The 18642-nt window shown below is 44.8% G+C and overlaps 1 protein-coding gene across 1 annotated transcript in view; it reads left to right on the top strand.

Moving 5' to 3' along the window:
* Positions 1 to 18642, top strand: part of ARG2 (arginase 2) — a 90052-nt gene that overhangs the window by 43557 nt on the left and 27853 nt on the right. The window contains exons 3-6 of the mRNA XM_068127935.2: positions 1096 to 1258; positions 8322 to 8481; positions 15883 to 15977; positions 18021 to 18125. Of these exons, the coding sequence (XP_067984036.2) occupies positions 1096 to 1258; positions 8322 to 8481; positions 15883 to 15977; positions 18021 to 18125 (523 nt within the window). The remainder of the gene's footprint in view (positions 1 to 1095; positions 1259 to 8321; positions 8482 to 15882; positions 15978 to 18020; positions 18126 to 18642) is intronic.

Here is an 18642-nt window from a genome sequence, read left to right as displayed (position 1 = left end):
TTCATGGAACTGGCATAGCTGAATGTGGGTGCTGCTGAAAATACGGCAGACTGGACCAAGTTCGGCCCGCTTCGGCACCACAGCATTTGGGGTGGACCGGGATCATCGCTGGCTGTGCCGTTGGAACCACTACATGGAACACAATGATTTGTGCACTGTCAAGATATGGCGGACTGTGCATCATATGATGGGGACACAGAATTCCATTATACTATACCATTCCAGCATTCACCTTGCAGCGAGACCATTGTATATATAATTATCAAATGTTGATGTGCCACACAGAGATCACACTGGTGTTGCTGGCCAGATTGAGAATAAAAGGAAAAAATATATATTGCGTGGCCAAAACGACATAATATTGGCTGCTAGAAGAGGAAAAAAAAGACAATTTTTTTTTTGTGCTTCTGTTGACTCAACTGGTTTACCCTAAAGTTTCAAAGGTTGTAATGTAGGCTGGGATGGTAACAACTCGCCTGAGAACAATCTTGGGTGACGAGGCCATAGCTGCGCACCCAGATGATTCCTGCTATGCGCATCTGGTTGGACAGACATGTGGGACACTTTTGGGTCTGAACAGGCCTTTAGGTCTGAACTACAACTGGTCAGACCTGCCTGTTCCTGCCCCGATACTCCACCCTAATGGCATCATTCCAAAGGGCTGAGAGGGGAACACGCCTCCAGGGATTCTGCATTTACCCTCTCCACTGTGCCCTCACGGTTCTGCAAAATCGCAGGACATCTCTGGTGCAAGCTTCCGCTCTGACTGCCCTGAGGGCCCGCATGCCTCCATGAATCTCGAGCGCAGAGGTTTAGGTCTGGTCAGACCAGCAGAGGTCTGAACTACAACTTTAAGAGATGGCCATCAGCGCACCCGGCGCTATTTATTTTATTATATCACGGCACTGTACGATAGGATACAATGCGAAAGGAGGGAATGGTTAGGGAAGAGATATAGATGAATGATGATGGGGATAATTAGTAAATGTACTCGCTGCAAACAGTGCACCCCTCAGTACCCCTTTTCCATCCTCCTTCACACTTCACACTAATCCTCTGAATCCCATTTTTCTCACAAACCTTTCCCACACACAGGCTGTTCTGTGTTTGACTATGGCGACCTTGCTTTCCAAGATGTGCCTCAGACTGATTGGAATACATCATGGAGTGTGGCCTGCGCTGTACATCAAGTGGCAAAGGCTGTGTGCAGAGTGATACGTGACGGACATACTTGTGTGACATTGGGTGGAGATCACAGGTAAACTGCTTTTACTTCAACAGCAAACTTTCAGTGAAGGGCAGACATTACAGCGAAATAATAATTTGGCCAAATCAACAAATGAATTTAGATTCGTGAGTTGGATTATTAATGATCATAATGTTGTTGTGTCATCTGTCTTGTCTTTATTACCTTATCTACACGAACCAAGGGAAAAACACATTAATTATTAAACCTCCGAGCACTCACTTTGGACCTATATCAAACCTCATGCTCAAAACAAGGAGACATTTCTCACGTACAACCTGATTATCCCATTCAGCGTGAACATAGAACAAAAAGCACTGCGACCGGACTTAGTACTCGGATACAAAAAGGTAAAGAATGGATTGCTAATTGAGGTTTCAGTACCAAGTGATTTTGGTCTCGAAAATGCAGAAACCGAGAGAAGGGGAGGGTTTTGAGTGGAGTCGTAAAAATGAATGCATGCGAAGCGCTGCTCACACCGGGTCTGATAGATTGAGAGGGGCTTTGTGAATAGACGTGGCTCCAATGAACCACGGGAACTTCCGGACGCCAGAAGCGAAGGTTTGAAGGGGGATCGGAGGGATTGTGAGTGGAAAGGGAAAAATGAACCTGAATGCACACAAACGGCTGCTAACACCGAGAATAGCTTGAGACAGCGTTTCGTCAACAGACGTGGCTCCAATGAACCGTAGGAAACTCAGGATGCCAGAAGTGAAGGTATCAAGGGGGATAGGAGTGAGGAGGCCGTGGCTAAGGTTCCCATGGGGGACATGGAGACGGGAATGACACGTAATGTGCACGGCTCTGCTATGGGCAGGTTTGGGCCAGACCGTGGTGATACGTTCATAGAGGAGCCGAGAAATTCCAAGGTATCGATCCAGACTGCAGACGTAAATCCTGGCAATGAAGGTGGGAGTAAAGTCAACGGAATGTGATGCCATGTAACTCGTGCACGGTCCAGACTCTTGGATGAGCTGCATAGTGGGTCATGGGGGGGGGGGGGGGGGAAGCTTCACTAGAATGGGAGGAGGTGAAGAAGACAGAAACAGGAAGTACTAGTCACCTGCTCTCAGGATGCAAAAAACGATTATCAGAACAACTTTACACACAACAGCACAACAACGTATGCAAAGTGATTCATTGGCAAATCTGCAGAAATTTAAATATCCCAGTTCCATAAAACTAATGGAAACACGAACAAAGCAAAGGGCAAGCATTGAAAACAAGGACGTCATGCCCACATACGACCTGAAGATTCCATCAAGCGGAAACATAGAAAACAAAGCATTTCGTCCGGATATTGTACTCAGGAACGAAAAGGGAAAGACAACATTGATGAATGAGATTTCAGTACCCAGCGATTTTGGCCTAAACAAGGCAGAAATCAAGAAAATGACCAAATTCCAGGACCTCAAAAATGAGGTCACGAGATCCTGGAAGCTGAAGAGCATCGAAATTGTACCAGTGATAATTGGAGCAACAGGTATGATGAAGAAGAATGATAGCCATAGGGATAAGCACTAGTTTATAAAGGGGGGAAAGTGGCGGTTGGGAATTGTATTTTTTAAACATAACATATATTATATATATTATATACAGACTTTGCATTTAATATGGAATATTTTTTTTGTGGGGGTGAACTTACTTTTCAAGATGTCTTCGAACCAAAAGTTCATTGGAATTATGTTGAAATTATTCTAGATTTTGTTAATATGACATTTGAAAGAAACAAAAACCACATTTGACATTTCAAAACAAATAAATTGATCCTTGAAAGTGATGTAAACTGATATCGAACTCAATTCATGGACAGTACTGTGTTAAACTTCTGTACGTTTTCCAGAAGTAGCTCTTTATTTTGCACATTAGCCAACATTTTTTAAACAAAAACAAAAGTTAAATTACGACTGGGATTACGGAGAGTAAAATTACAGTTCAGTACTTCGTTTAACCCCCACGAGCATTCTGGAGAGCACGTACACGTTGGCGCATGCTGTTCACGAGATTTGCCAAGGTTTGGACAGGAATCGCTTGCCATGCAGTGACAATAGCCTGCTGCAATTCACGCACAGAGGTCGGCTGCTGGTCCAAGTGGTCGATTTGACACGTTAATTCTGCCCACAAGTTCTCTATCGGATTCATATCCGGGGACATGGCAGGCCACTCCATATGCTCTACACCATGGTCTGCAAGAAAGCGTTGGATCATGCGAGCATGATGAGGCCGTGCATTGTCATCTTGGAAGACAAAGTTTCCTCGAAAGGCTGCACGAGCAAATGGAAGCAATGTTTCTTCCAGAATGGCCCTGTACTTGAACTGGTTCAGGTTTCCATTCAGAACAACCAGGTCAGTTTTGCCCCCTGCATGAAAAGCAGCCCAAACGGTCACCCCACCACCTCCAGCTTGGACTCTTGGCACTATACAATCTTTGTTGTAGGCTTCATGCACTTGTCTGCGCACTCGGACGTGGCCATCTTGACGATAGACCAGAAATCTAGACTCGTCACTGAAGATCACGTGATTCCAGTGTCCTGGCTGCCATTGACGGTGCTCTCTGGCCCACTACAATTGGCGCTGGCGGTGTTGTCTGGTCAGGCATGGCTTTCTCAGGGGACGCCTGGCACGACAGCCTGCTTGAACCAGTCATTGGTCGACTAGCCTTCTGGATACAGGCACATTTGTCAGTTGCTGCCACTCAGCCCTAAGCCGATTAGCTGACTTGGTACGGCCATTGCGGACTAACCGGTGCAGCTGGCGATCATCCCTCCTTGTGGTTCTGCGGGGACGTCCTGGCCTCGGTATTGGAGTAGGGACACCCCTCTGAGCATTTCGTTTCAGGATCTTTGACACCTGACCTTGAGTGATGCCATACTGCCGAGCAATAGGACGCTGTTTCATGCCGTAATTTCGTAAAGCCACCACTCCATGACAAACAGCATTGTCGAGTTGACGGACCATCTCCAGAGGAAGCGGCAATAACTTTTGGAGACGTGCTGCAGTTGTTTTCCACTAATACAGAACGCAACAACCCTTGTATACCCGACTGTGAAGCCAATCATCAAATGCACCTGTCCGTACATTTTGCCACGCCACTTGTGATATAATCCTGTTGTTGACTTCTTGCTGCGACAGACAATCAGTGACATGGTTCCTTTAACAAATAAATCACCAAAGTGTAAAAGAAACTCACCAGATTGATATACTGAGTTAAGAAAGTAAACCCAAGTCAAGAAAAAAATATATATTCCATATTAAATGCCAAGTCTGTATATATATGTATACATACATACATACATACATACATACATACATACATACATACATACATACATACATACATACATACATACATACATATACACACAGTTATTGTATAAGGACAATTATTATTTTTAAGAAAGATGTGGAGATGGTTTCACATGATCGATTTCTTATGACCATCCTTACCTTGCTTACATACTTTTTGGAGTAACATCCCCACATCCCTTTAAATAAAATAAAAAGTTTTTTATTAATTGTATACATCATGGTAACTGTGATATTAAATTGAAAACAAATTCTGAGTTTTTCAGTGAAATGAGTTTCAAAGTTGATCAGGACATGCATGACATTATAACATGTTATATCAGGTCATGGAAAAGATATCATTAACATTATGCTATTATCACAAGTGTTATTATGTTTGTAATGAGAAGCGGCTTTGGAAAAACACCGCCGAGGTCGGCAAATTGAGTACCAGCTTGCTGGGATGAATGATCCCGGTGTGTACCCCGGTTTAGAATAGGTACACCGTATCCCTGCGCATCGTAAGAGGCGACTAAGGGTTGGCGCCAGGAAGGGCATCCGGCCATAAAAACATTGCCTCAAACAGGGAACCATGATTGTCAAGGGGCCCGCAAGGCTAACCCCTGCTCTGGCGGGGAAAATGGCCTTAAAACGATCATTCATTCATTCAGTTATAAACAGCATTAGCGACTGTTTAAAAAGCTAATCATACGTGCTTATGATTTATCATATTTTTACTTCTGGTCGAGGCCGTTGGCCCATTGCTGCCAAGAAAACGCCACGATAAGCTATTTATAAACGTAGACACGACTTTTGTCGAAGGAGGAAAAACCCCCTAGGGGAGGTGGGACTTTATTGGTATTAATAATGTTTCATAATAGCATGAATATTATGCTATTATCATTCTTTTTGTTATTAAAAGCAGCCTTGGAAAAACGCCACGATAAAGCTAGCTTAATACGGCTATGCACCTCAACACGCAACCCCATTTACGGCGATGGTGGGGAAAACCCGCTTGGGGGAGAAACTCTCTTGGGGAGGGGGGCATGTCATGTCATGGGGACCGCAAGGCCAACCCCCGCTCTAGCAGGGAAAATGGCCTTAAAATGCATGTTGTTGTTGTTGGAGGGGGGCAAACGAATGTGCTACAACCTTCATTGTGTAACCCTTAGTCACCCTGTCAAGATTGGATGAGATTGGATAAGGAATGTATCACAGTCAAAGATCATGAGACAAACAGACGCCAAATTGCGTATTTTAGTATGATAAGACGTGTTGTTCAGTCTTCAAATGTGCACCAGGGGCCATTGCGTCCTGTTCCAAGGCAAGAGGCGTGGTGGATTAAGACCAACGATGTCCTGATGATGAAGACCCCCGTTAATATCTTCAAAAGGGGTGTTTACAGTCACGTGAAAAAGTAAGTACACCCCATGTAAAGTTTTGACTTTTTCAACATATTTCAACATACAGCTATTTGATCTTCATTTCAACAATATTGATAGATAAAGATGATATAATATAACAAATATCATGAAACATTTACATTTTGTAGTCCATTGTATAATTTAAATCAACATAAATGTAAATTTCGCATGTGGAAAAAGTAAGTACACCCTTGGTTCTAATCGGTGGTATTGTGCCCCCCTTTGGCAGAAACAACTTCAAGTAGGCGTTTCTTATAACTGTCTACCAGTCTCTGACATCGTCTGGGAGAAATTTTTGCCGACTCCTCCATGCAGAGTTCTTTCAGCTGTGCGATGTTTGAGGGGTTTCTTGCATGCACAGCTCGTGTCAAATCCCCCCACAACATCTCGATGGGATTTACATCCGGGCTTTGACTTGACCATTCCAGAACCCTCCATTTCTTTCTTTTCAGCCATTCCTTGGTGGATTTACTGGTATGTTTAGGGTCACTGTCATGTTGCAAGGTCCACCTTCGGTTGAGCTTCAACTTTCCGACAGATGGCCTCACATTATCCTCAAGCACCCTCTGGTACAATGAAGAATTCACAGTGGATTCCATGATGGTGAGCTGCCCAGGCCCTGATGCAGCAAAGCTGCCCCAAACCATAATATTTCCACCACCATGCTTTACAGTTGGTATCAGGTTCTTGTGGTCAAATGCTGTCTTTGGTTTTCGCCAAACATGGCCAAACATGGCCAAACATGGCCATGGCCAAACATTCGCCAAACGTTTTCATCAAACATGTCTTCTGGTACTGTGGCCAAATAGCTCTACCTTTGACTCATCTGTCCAGAGCACATTGTTCTAGAAGTGCTGGTCTTTGCCTTGGTGTTTATTGGCAAACTCTAGTCTTGCCCTGATGTTCTTTGTGGACAGCAAAGGTTTCCTCCTGGCACACCTCCCATGTAGATCAAATTTGTGCAGCCTCTTTCTAATGGTAGACTCGTGCACTTTGACATCAACAGGTGCAAGAGCTACCTGTAGGTCCCGTGATGACATTCTGGGGTTCTTAGAGACTTCTTTCAGCATCTTGCGGTCTGCTCTCGGGCTGAACTTGCTGGGGCGGCCTGGCCTGAACAAGTTGGCAGTTGTTTGGAATCTTCTCCACTTGTAGATGATATTCCGGACAGTCAAATGATTGATTTCAAATTGTTTGGGGATCTTTTTAAATCCCTTCCCAGACTCGTAGGCATCTATAACCTTCTTTCTGAAGGCCTCAGAGAGCTCTTTTGATCTAGGCATGGTGACGCCGCAGACTTCAACAACAAAGAGCAAACTAAACGAAATGTCTAAGGTTTAAATAAGACAGGTTCCTCCAAGATCCTCTCTGCGATGTTCTAATCATTTGCACTTGAGCTGGTGCACCTGATTCTAATTTTAGGTATTTGAAGTAGTGATAAATGTCGGGGTGTACTTCCTTTTTCCACATGCGAAATTTGCATTTATGTTTATTTAAATTATACAATGGACTACAAAATGTAAATGCTTCATGATAATTGTTATATTACATCACCTTTATCTATCAATATTGTTGAAATGAAGATCAAATAGCTGTATGTTGAAATATGTTGAAAAAGTAAAAACTTTACATGGGGTGTACTTACTTTTCATGTGACAGTACATTTAGCCAAATACCCAGTTTTAGTTCATGCACTCCTTTGGAGTTCTCTTAATATGGATGGAAATTTTTGAGCCGCTAGGTCTCATGGTTTTGCAGTTATGGAGGACGAGGACACACACACACACACACACACACACACACACACACACACACACACACACACACACACACACACACACACACACACACACACACACACACACACACACACACTTATTGTTATTATAGATCTATGTATATGTTAACATTTTAATAACTATTCAAATCAAAGAGGTACATTTGGGAGATTTATGAATTGACAAAAACTGCAAATGATGAATAATTTTTCTCTCCCTGGTTGGTAGATAGAGTGTTGTGTTGACATTGTGGTAGAAAATGTAATTCTTGTTCATTACTCATATAATTTCACCTTGGAAGATGTTGCTCTCATTTTCTCTGCAAACTCGTTACTCAAAGCCTTGGTGGGATGGTAAGGTGCGGCATGCAGCGGTTACAAAGCAACACGTATCTATAGAAAGTTAATAATGTAGTGTATATAATGTTTTGCAAAATGTGCACATGATTTAACAGATGATGCCAGAATTCTGGGACATAAAAAGCTGTGGAGAAAGAAATGGTGGTTTGTCTGAAAAGAAATGACCAGCACAAAAAATTGGCACTGAATGGACGAGGGCTTGACCAACTGCCTGGGTTTGTTTTGATAGTCTTGCACTGGGCTCCGTGTATGGCCATTCCATGGCACAGCAAAATCCTGCAGTTATCTGGGTGGATGCACATGCTGACATAAACACCCCGCTAACATCACCCACCGGAAACCTCCATGGACAGCCCTTGGCCTTCTTGCTTCATGAGCTGCAGGACAAGGTGCAAACACCACGTTTAAAAAAATGTCTAACGAGTGATATTCTTTCTTGTCAAAATTGGGTCATTTTGAAACAGAGTGGACAAAATCAGGAATATATTTGTTTTCAGAGAATAATGTGGGTGCTTAGATTAAAAAATAAAATAAAAAACCTCAAGAACCAAAGGTATCGACCACTGGGTCACCATTAGGTTACAATGTGTGCGGACTTAGCTTCTTCATACACAGTGCCTATAGAAAGTCTACACACCCCTTCTCAAACTTTTCACGTTTTGTTATCTTATAGTTGGGAATTAAATTGCATTAAACCAGACTTTTTCCACCTTTATTTACATGTCGTAACCCACAACTTCCAAGTGAAAAACAAATTCTACAAATTTCAGAAAAGAAATAAAAAATACAAAACTAGAATATCTTGGTTGGATAAGTGTCCACCACCGCCCCACCCCCCTCCGAATTAATACAAGGTGGGAGCACGTTTGACATCAATTACAGCTGTGAGTGTGTTGGGATCGGTCTCTACTAACTTTGCACACCTTGATTGGGCAATAATTTTTGCCCATTCTTTTGTACAAAACTGTTTTTAATCCCAGTCAAGTTGCGTGGGGAGCGTTGATGGACAGCAATTCTCAAGTCATGCCACAGATTTTCGATTGGATTTAGGTCTTAGCTCTGTCTAGGCCACTCAAGGACATTTATCTTTTTTTTCCTTCGCCAATCCAGTGTAGCTTTGGCTGTGTGCTTCGGGTCGTTGTCATGCTGAAAGGTGAACTTCCGTCACAATTTCAGCTTTCTTGCAGAGGGCAGCAGGTTTTCCTCTGGGATATTCTGTTTTTTGCTGCCTCCATTTTCCCTTCCATCCTGACAAGTGCTCTAGTCCCTGCTGATGAGAAACATCCCCATAACATAATGCTGCTGCCATCATGATTCATAGTAGGGATGGTGTTATTTGGGTGATGTGCTGTGTTGGGCTTGCACCAAACGTAATGTTTTTCATTTCGGCCAAAAAGTTCCATCTTGGTTTCATCAGACCACAAAACCTTTTGCCATATGGCTTCAGAATCTCTGGAGTGTTTTTTTGCATACCTCAAACGGGACTCAAGGTGGGCTTTTTTGAGTAATGGCTTGCTTCTTGCCACCCTACCGTACAGGCCAGACTTGTGGAGTGCTTGGGATATTGTTGTCACATGCACATTGTTGTGAAAGTAGAGTCAGAGACCTCGCAGGATAGGATGCTTTTTTGCAATCGACCAGGTCTACAGGACACAACATCATACTATAAGTCTTTCATAAAGCAAGCAAAGCAAGCAAACACATCCAGAATGAAGCAGTCATTACCAAACTACTAAATAGCATGATTAATCAATCTTACCTAGCTCACAACGTCTCATAGCAGCAAATAGCTGTAACTCCTTCACACAGCTGGTTACATATGCAAATACGCCCATCTCCGCAGAACCGCCCCGACAGACAGTTATGTGTATCAGGCCCGCAACAGGCTCTCCTTCGTCTGATTTCTCTACATTCTCCCTCTCTTAAGAATGCCGCTAATAGGATCATAACCGAAGCGAGTCGGAGGTTGACAAAGCCAGCCACCGCCAGTGCGGTACACTCCATCAACTCCACATAATGCTGTTGGGCATAGATGGCTCTCCATCGTCCGGCGATCTCCTACCAGAACCGGGCGAGTCCGCGGCCTGAGGCAAAGGAGACATGCTTTCGTAATGCGAGGCAGCGTCACCCCCAGTAGGCTCTGCATGGCGTGGGTCAGCCCGTGCGGGAGTAGTCGAGTCGGCTTCGGTTTCGTCCATCTCACCTCAAGGGGGCAGATGCCGAAACAGTACTGTGGTTTGTCGTCCGTCAGCCAACCGGACGTGAGCGTATGACGGATTCGCATCCAGTATGTCTACTCGGTCAGCAAGCGGTTCATATTTGCTTTGACGAACCATGCGTTTTAGCAGTGCAGGTCCAGGCTCGGCTAACCACGAGGGTAAGGGATGAGCGCAGGACCCACGACGTTGGTACCGGAAGAGTCGCACGTGAGGAGTAGCATTAGTGGAAGTGCACAGAAGCAAGCGAATCGTGTGCAGTGCTTCAGGAAGCACCCGTACCCACATGGTTGGGGCAAGGCTGCGGGTACGCAAAGCCATCGTAATAGCCCTCCAGATAACACCGTTATATCTTTCGATTTTTTTTCCCCTTTCCCCTGGGAGTTATAGGCAGTGGTATGGCTGGAGGCGATGCCACACTCGAGGAGAAATTGCTTAATCTCCCGAGACATAAAAGCAGTCCCACGGTCGCTGTGCACAAATGCCGGATACCCGAACATCAGGAATCGTTGCCTGAAGCAGCGGATCACTGAAAGGGAAGACATGTCGCCGCATGGAAATGTGAACGGAAATCGCGAGTACTCATCCACGATTGTCAGCATGTACCGATTACAGGACAGAGGCCCCTTGAAATCGGCATTCAGGCGCTCCCACGGTCCACCAGCGTGTATGAGCGTGCCTATCGCAGGTTGGTAGAAACTCGGTTTTAGTTCCGCGCAAACCCTGCAGGTCTTGCATAACTGACGTATCTCATCCACAGAAAAAGGTAGGTTCTTACTCCTACAAAAGTGGGCCATGTGTGTCACACCAGGATTCAGACTGCCGCATGGATATTCCGCACGTCGCTGATGGTCATAGCGGCGCAGACGGGCCTAGACAGAGCATCTGCCACGTGGTTGTACATTCCCGGCCTGTACTTGATTTCGATGCAATAGTCAGCCAGTTCTATGCTCCACCGAGCAATTTTCTTCTTCTTTATCTTTTGAGAATGCTTTCCGTCGTACATAAAGGAGACGGACTGTTGATCAGTTATGACTGTAAAGCGCTGACCTAGAAGATCTCTTCATCTGCGGATCGATTCAACCACGGCGTATGCTTCCTTTTCGATAGAGGAGTGACGTCGCTCGCTATCAGTCAGTCCTTGAGAAGAATGCTACTGGTCGGCCACCCTGACTCAATGTCGCAGCTATTGCACAATCAGAAGCATCCGCTTCTATCACAAAGGGAACTGTCTCGTTGATTGAAGCTGCGACCGAGATGGCGACGTTCCTTTTAAGTTGTTGAAACGCCGTTAGCGCGGCCAAGAGCAGCGGGAATGTTTTGCATTCCACAAGAGGCCTTGTCTTCTATGAGTACCGTGGGACGCACATGCTGTAATGGGCGAATAGTCCCATTTTTCGCCTTAACGTCACACGGTCAAGGGGAGGGGCAAGGTAGAGTAGAGCTTGGAGCTGTGCCGGATCAGGCCTTATCTCCCCTCCAGACACCGTGTACCCCAACAGATTTATGGTTCCCACCGAATAACTGCATTTTGACTCATTGAAGGTCAGTCGGTATTTAGGAGCCACTTCCAAGAACCGATGCAGATCCGAGTCGTAGTCCTTTTCATTCCAACCGCAAATGGTCATATTGTCAACGTACACGAATGCATCTTTCACTTGTTCCTTTGCCAAAATTGTGTCTATAGCTCTCTGGAAGCACACCACGCCATGTGTAACTCCGAATGGAATTATACGGAATTGATACAAACTAGGGCATTGCCCGTACGTGGGTGCCCGTTCCGTGGCCAAAAAAAAAAAAAAACGCTACCCGTACGCTCTACCCCGCCCGTACGCCCGTAAACAAAAAAAGCAACGCTCTTCGCTTCCGCCCTTCGCTCTGACTGAATTGGGAGAAATAATGCGCATAAGAAATCGAATTACGTACCGTAATGGCGGTCAGCTCGTAACGCGCTCAGCTCCGCTCGTCTCACATCGGCCACGCCTACGCAACAGAGCGTTCTGTGATTGGCTGCCGGAAGATAAGTCGTCACTGTCCGGAAGTTCGCAAATCGCAGTTAGGATGAATCGTTTTAATTTAATCGCAGTTTGAATTCGTTTTAAAACATAGTTTAACGGCAACATAGTTTTCCAACGTGAAATAAATGAATACGCTGTCAAATGTGCCGTCCGAGGCAGAGTCTGATCGCCACGTTCGGCACACGTGATAGCTCGCTGCTCTCTGATTGGTTGAAGCGTTTTTTGGACATATCTCGGTAAGTAATTGTCCGATTAATATGAAACCTTGAAAAGGCACATCCTCGGGTCCCCAGCAATATACCTGGCAAGTTTCAAGTATATCGGACCCGTGGTTGTCGAGAAACAGCGGTCACAGACAAACACACAGACAGACACACAGAGATTGCTGGAATTATAGATAGATGCTGTCCAGACTCGAAAGCCGTATATGGTCAGGTCGACCGCTCATATCGGAATCTGATGATACGCGCTTCTTAGGTCGACCGTGCTGAATACTCTATACTTAGATACCGCCCGAACCATATCCTCCATTTTGGGCAGGGGATATGCATCGAGTTGAATGAAACGGTTAATAGTTTGGCAGTAGTCTACGACTATGCGGTTGCGATGGTTCGGACTGTCTATGACCAGCACTTGTGCTCGCCAAGGTTGAACGGCTGGGTTTGTTGATGCCTTCATGCAAAAGGCGTTTAGTTTAAGCGGCTATAAAGATAGCATCCAGCTGGGAATACCTTCTAGATTTAATAGTGACCGGATGAAAATTAGCAATTAAGCTCTGGAATAGTCGAGGAGGCAGGTCGACGGCTATCTCGGCGAGAGCGCAAACCGGGCCTGGCTCTGTGCCCACAGATAGAGTGTGGGTGCAGCCGACCTGCATCTCTAAGCGTTTGTGCCGATTCAAAAAATCGTGACCCAGGAGGATGTCGGAGCAGAGGTTAGGGAGGACGAGCAACTTAACATTACAGTAACATCATTAGCAACTAGCTCAACCACACACTCCACACGCTCGCTGCCATAGGGCTCCGGAAGCCATGTATACGTGCTGAGTCGAGGCGGCTGGAGTCCACCCGAATCGCTCCACGAGACTAGGGCTGATGTAGCTCCGATCGCTCCCAGTGTCGACCAATGCTTCCACCGATTGGCCGTTGATTTTGACCGGCACCAAGGCACGAGTGAGGCTGACCGGAGCTCTTCGGGTTCCCGTCGACAAGCGCGTGCCCGCGAGTGTCACACGCTTGGTCTTGGGCGCGCGACAGACTTTGGCAAAATGCCCTCACTTCCCGCAATTGTAGCACACCGATTCCTCCTCACCGGAACTGCATCAGCCCTCGTCTCGTGGAGTGATTCGGGTGGACTCTCCTTCATCTGATTTCACGACACACACATTGACCAGTCTTTGCCATAAATGTCTGTAGCTCTTTCAAAGTTGCCATTGGCTTCTTGGTGTCCTCTCTGATCAGTCTCCTCCTTGGTTGGTCATCCAGTTTGGAGGGACGGCCTGATCTAGCCAGTGTCTTGGTGGTACCCTACGCATATTGTGATTGTTGACCTGTCCACCACACAGCTGGAGATGTTGTTTTGCAGTCACTTCTGTCTCTGTGTGTGTTTCTGTGTCTGTCCGAGCCATAACTTTTTTTTTTTACCATTTGAGTCATTGTCCTCAAATTTTCAGCAAAACTTTATCATGAGAATATGGAGAAGACAATTAATAATGTCAAAAGGTCAAAGGTCAAGGTTGCATAAAATCGTCAATTTTCATCCGATTGACCTGCAATTTCAGCAGGGTTTGCATATGAGTCACTGAAGCATATTTACTTCCGCCACAGAAGGTGTATAGAGGTTATGTTTTCACTCCTGTCTGTCTGTTTGGGTAAGAACAAACCAATTGGATTTTGGTTCAGGTCCGAATCCAGATCCGGCCTATCAGTAGGATAGAAACCACAAACTGTTCAGCCTGGCGGAGGCATGTGCTCCACCGAGTGCCCTTGTAGTGTTTGTAGCTGTTTTTGTGAAACATTTGATAGGGTTCCACGCAAAGTATTGACATGGGCATTGAGGAAGTTAGGAGTGGAGGAATGGTTGATCAGAGTAGTGATGGCAATGTACAAAAGAGCGCGCACAGCTGTAAGGACAAAGGACGGGAACAGTGGTGAGTTTGAGGTGAAGGTGGGAGTGCATCAGGGGTTGGTACTAAGTCCATTACTATTTGTAGCTGTGATGGAGGTGCTGGCTCAGAACGTAAAGGAGGGTTTACCGTGGGAGTTGTTTTATGCAGATGATCTGGTGTAGATTGCGGAAAGTATGGATGGACTGAAGGAAAAGATGAACAAGTGGAAGGAATGTATGGAGACAAAAGGTCTGAAGGTGAATATCGGAAAGACGAAGGTGATGGCAAGTGGTATAGCATGTGGTGAGGTGGAAAGAACTGGGAAGTGGCCCTGTGCTGTGTGTAGGAAGAGTGTCGGAGTGAATTCCATTCAATGAACAATGTGCGCTGAGTGGGTTCATCAAAAATGTAGTGGTTTGAGAGGGTCATTAACCAGTGTGGCAGCTACATTCAAATGTAAGGTGTGCACAGAGGAAGCTGCAGATGGAGGAAATGTTGAGTTGGATCTTGGAGACGGCGTGAAGCTGGAAGGTGTGAAAACATTTTGCTACCTCGGAGACATGCTGAATGGAGAAGGTGGATCAGACTCGGCAACGGTTGCTGGAGTGAGATGTGCATGGAAGAAGTTTCGGGAACTGAGTGGCATGCTGATGATGAGGGGAGTGTCGTTGAAGCTGAAGGGAAAGGTGTATGCTGCATGTGTGAGAAGTGTTATGATTTATGGGAGCGAGACATGGGTAATGAACGTAGAGCAGCAACGAAGGTTGGAAAGGGTGGAAATGCGAATGGTTCGGTGGATGTGCGGAGTATCGTTGAGAGGAAGACAAATGATGAATTGCGAAAGATGATGGGAATAAAGCCTGTGATTGATGCTGTGAAGAGGAACAGGTTGAGATGGTTTGGTCATGTGTTGAGGAAGGATGAAATTGACTGGTTGAGAAGAGTGATGGAAATGAATGTAGAAGGAAGTAGAGGACGGGGAAGACCGAGAAAGGCTTGGCCAAAGATGGTGGAAGAAGAAATGCGGACAAGGGGGTTAACAAGGAGAGATGCAGAAAATAGGGCAAAATGGAGAAGATTGTCATGGGGACCGCAAGGCTAACCCCTGCTCTAGTAGGGAAAATGGCCTTTAAAATGCATGTTGTTTGTCATGTTTAGCATACGGAATAAGTCTGAGTACAAAGCGGATGAGGACAAGCTTTGCATTTTCAGATGCTTTCTAGTTATGAATTAGTTTTGTTTCCACATAATAATGCCATTTGCTTTGCCAATTTGTGCAAAAACTTCATAATCAAATTGGTTTTTGTTTACAAAGAAAAAAAATACACAATGACAATACAGGCAGAAGGAATATTTGATTTATATTTCTACAATAATGTGAAAAGGCAATGAATGGGTTTTGCAGAACATTCCAAAATAACAAATCACTATTAATGATTGTGTGCTCAGATTCCCTCTCTATCTGAATTCTCATGGCTGTCACCTTGCCTTTCGGCACGAGACATCGTATATATCGGGCTGCGTGATGTCGACCCAGCAGAGCAGTGAGTATTTCCTCGATGACTTCTTGGCTTCACAATCGCTCTCAATTTCCCATCTTGTCTAGCGAACTGGATGACATGGGTTGAAACCGAGCAACCTTGATCTTGTTCCATCACCAGATCCATGACTCGTTCTTGTGGATCTTGTGGATTGCTTGCTTGATTTTGACCCATCACCAGGTTCATGACTCATTATTGTGGATTGCTTGCTTGCTTGATTTGCGCATTTCTTTGCATTCCCTGCACGCACTGGTTAGTGTTGCATTTTAAACGTGCTGTGGCCTTTGACATTCCATCATGAATTAAATGTGAAGGATTTTTCAGATATCCCACGTGAAAAAGTAAGTACACCCCATGTAAAGTTTTGACTTTTTCAACATATTTCAACATACAGCTATTTGATGTTCATTTCAACAATATTGATAGATAAAGGTGATATAATATAACCAATATCATGAAACATTTACATTTTGTAGTCCATTGTATAATTTAAATAAACATAAATGCAAATTTCGCATGTGGAAAAGTAAGTACACCCTTGGCTCTAATCGGTGGTATTGCCCCCTTTGGCAAAAACAACCTCAAGTAGGCGTTTCTTATAACTGTCTACCAGTCTCTGACATCGACTGGGAGAAATTTTTGCCCACTCCATGCAGAATTATTTCAGCTGTGCGATGTTTGAGGGGTTTCTTGCATGCACAGCTCGTTTCAAATCCTCCCACAACATCTCGATGGGATTTAGATCCGGGCTTTGACTTGGCCATTCCAGAACCCTCCATTTCTTTCTTTTCAGCCATTCCTTGGTGGATTTACTGGTATGTTTAGGGTCATTGTCATGTTGCAAGGTTCACCTTCGGTTGAGCTTCAACTTTCCGACAGATGGCCTCACATTATCCTCAAGCACCCTCTGGTACAATGAAGAATTCATCGTGGATTCTCTGATGGTGAGCTGCCCAGGCCCTGATGCAGCAAAGCTGCCCCAAACCATAATATTTCCACCACCATGCTTTACAGTTGGTATCAGGTTCTTGTGCTCAAATGCTGTCTTTGGTTTTCACCAAACATGTCTTCTGGTACTGTGGCCAAATAGCTCCACCGTTGACTTATCTGTCCAGAGCACATTGTTCCAGAAGTGCTGGTCTTTGCGTAGGTGATCATTGGCAAACTTTAGTCTTGCCCTGATGTTCTTTCTGGACAGCAAAGGTTTCCTCCTGGCACACCTCCGATGTCGATGAAATTTGTGCAGCCTCTATCTAATGGTAGACTCGTGCACTTTGACATCAACAGTGGCAAGAGCTACCTGCAGGTCCCGTGATGACATTCTGCAGTTCTTGGAGACTTCTTTCAGCATCTTGCGGCCTGCTCTCGGGCTGAACTTGCTGGGACGGCCTGGCCTGAAGAAGTTGGCAGTTGTTTGGAATCTTCTCCACTTGCAGATGATCTTCCGGACAGTCGAATGATTGATTTCAAATTGTTTGGAGATCTTTTTATATCCCTTCCCAGACTCGTAGGCATCTTTAACCTTCTTTCTGAAGGCCTCAGAGAGCTATTTTGATCTCGGCATGGTGACGCCGCACACTTCAACAACAAAGAGCAAACCAAACGAAATGTCTGAGGTTTAAATGAGACAGGTTCCTCCAAGATCCTCTCAAACGATTGTTCTAATCATTTGCACCTGAGCTGGTGCACCTGCTTCTAATTTTAGGTGTTTGAAGTAGTGATAAATGTCAGGGTGTACTTACTTTTTCCACATGCGAAATTTGCATTTATGTTTATTTAAATTATACAATGGACTACAAAATGTAAATGTTTCATGATATTTGTTATATTATATCACCTTTATCTGTCAATATTGTTGAAATGAACATCAAATAGCTGTATGTTGAAATATGTTGAAAAAGTCAAAACTTTACATGGGGTGTACTTTCTTTTTCACGTGACTGTAAATGCAGGAATATAATTGAAAGCCAGATTTACATGCATACTCTTAAATAAGTAGTGCCAATTTATATACAACATCAATTGATATTTCACTTCTTTTGTCAGCTTTATCCTGAAAAACTATGGTCTGCGGTACTTCTCCACACGTGATATTGATGAGCTTGGCATCCGGAAGGTCATGGAGATGACACTTGAATATTTGATGCCACAGTGAGTCCAGGCGTGTGTGCGTGCGTGCAATGTTGTTCTGAGATGTTACACATGAAGAAAGTTACTGCACCCAGGAATAATTTTATTATATTGCCTTTATGAAGAAAGTACAGTCGAACCCAAACATTCGCGGACCCCTCATATTTGCGGTTCATACCATGTGACCTGCTTCTACATTTGCGGACCTATGCTTTGCGTATTCGCGGATTTCGTGGCCGCAAAGTCATATCTCCCACCAGCCATGTGCATAAGTATTTGAACAGTGAAATCAAATTTGTTAATTGTTCTAACATGGCCTGGATGGACATCGCACAAGACTTCCGATCCCCACTTGCGCCCGTATGAGAAAGGCTTCGAGTGACGTCAGGAGTGAGGGACGTTCCTTTGCTATGTTCCTCCCCACTAGACCCAAAATTGCAAAAGTGGGCGTGGCCTAGTGAAATAATGGTGTGTGGGCATGGTTTGGGGGAAAGGATGTTGTTTATGAAAAGTGGGCGTGGCTTAGGAAAAGTGGCTG

Source organism: Myxine glutinosa, chromosome 9 (assembly GCF_964187855.1).
Source record: "Myxine glutinosa chromosome 9, kmMyxGlut1.1, whole genome shotgun sequence".
Lineage (NCBI taxonomy): Eukaryota > Metazoa > Chordata > Myxini > Myxiniformes > Myxinidae > Myxine > Myxine glutinosa.
The sequence above is the reverse complement of the archived record's forward strand: the minus strand, read 5'-3'. Positions and strand labels throughout refer to the sequence as shown.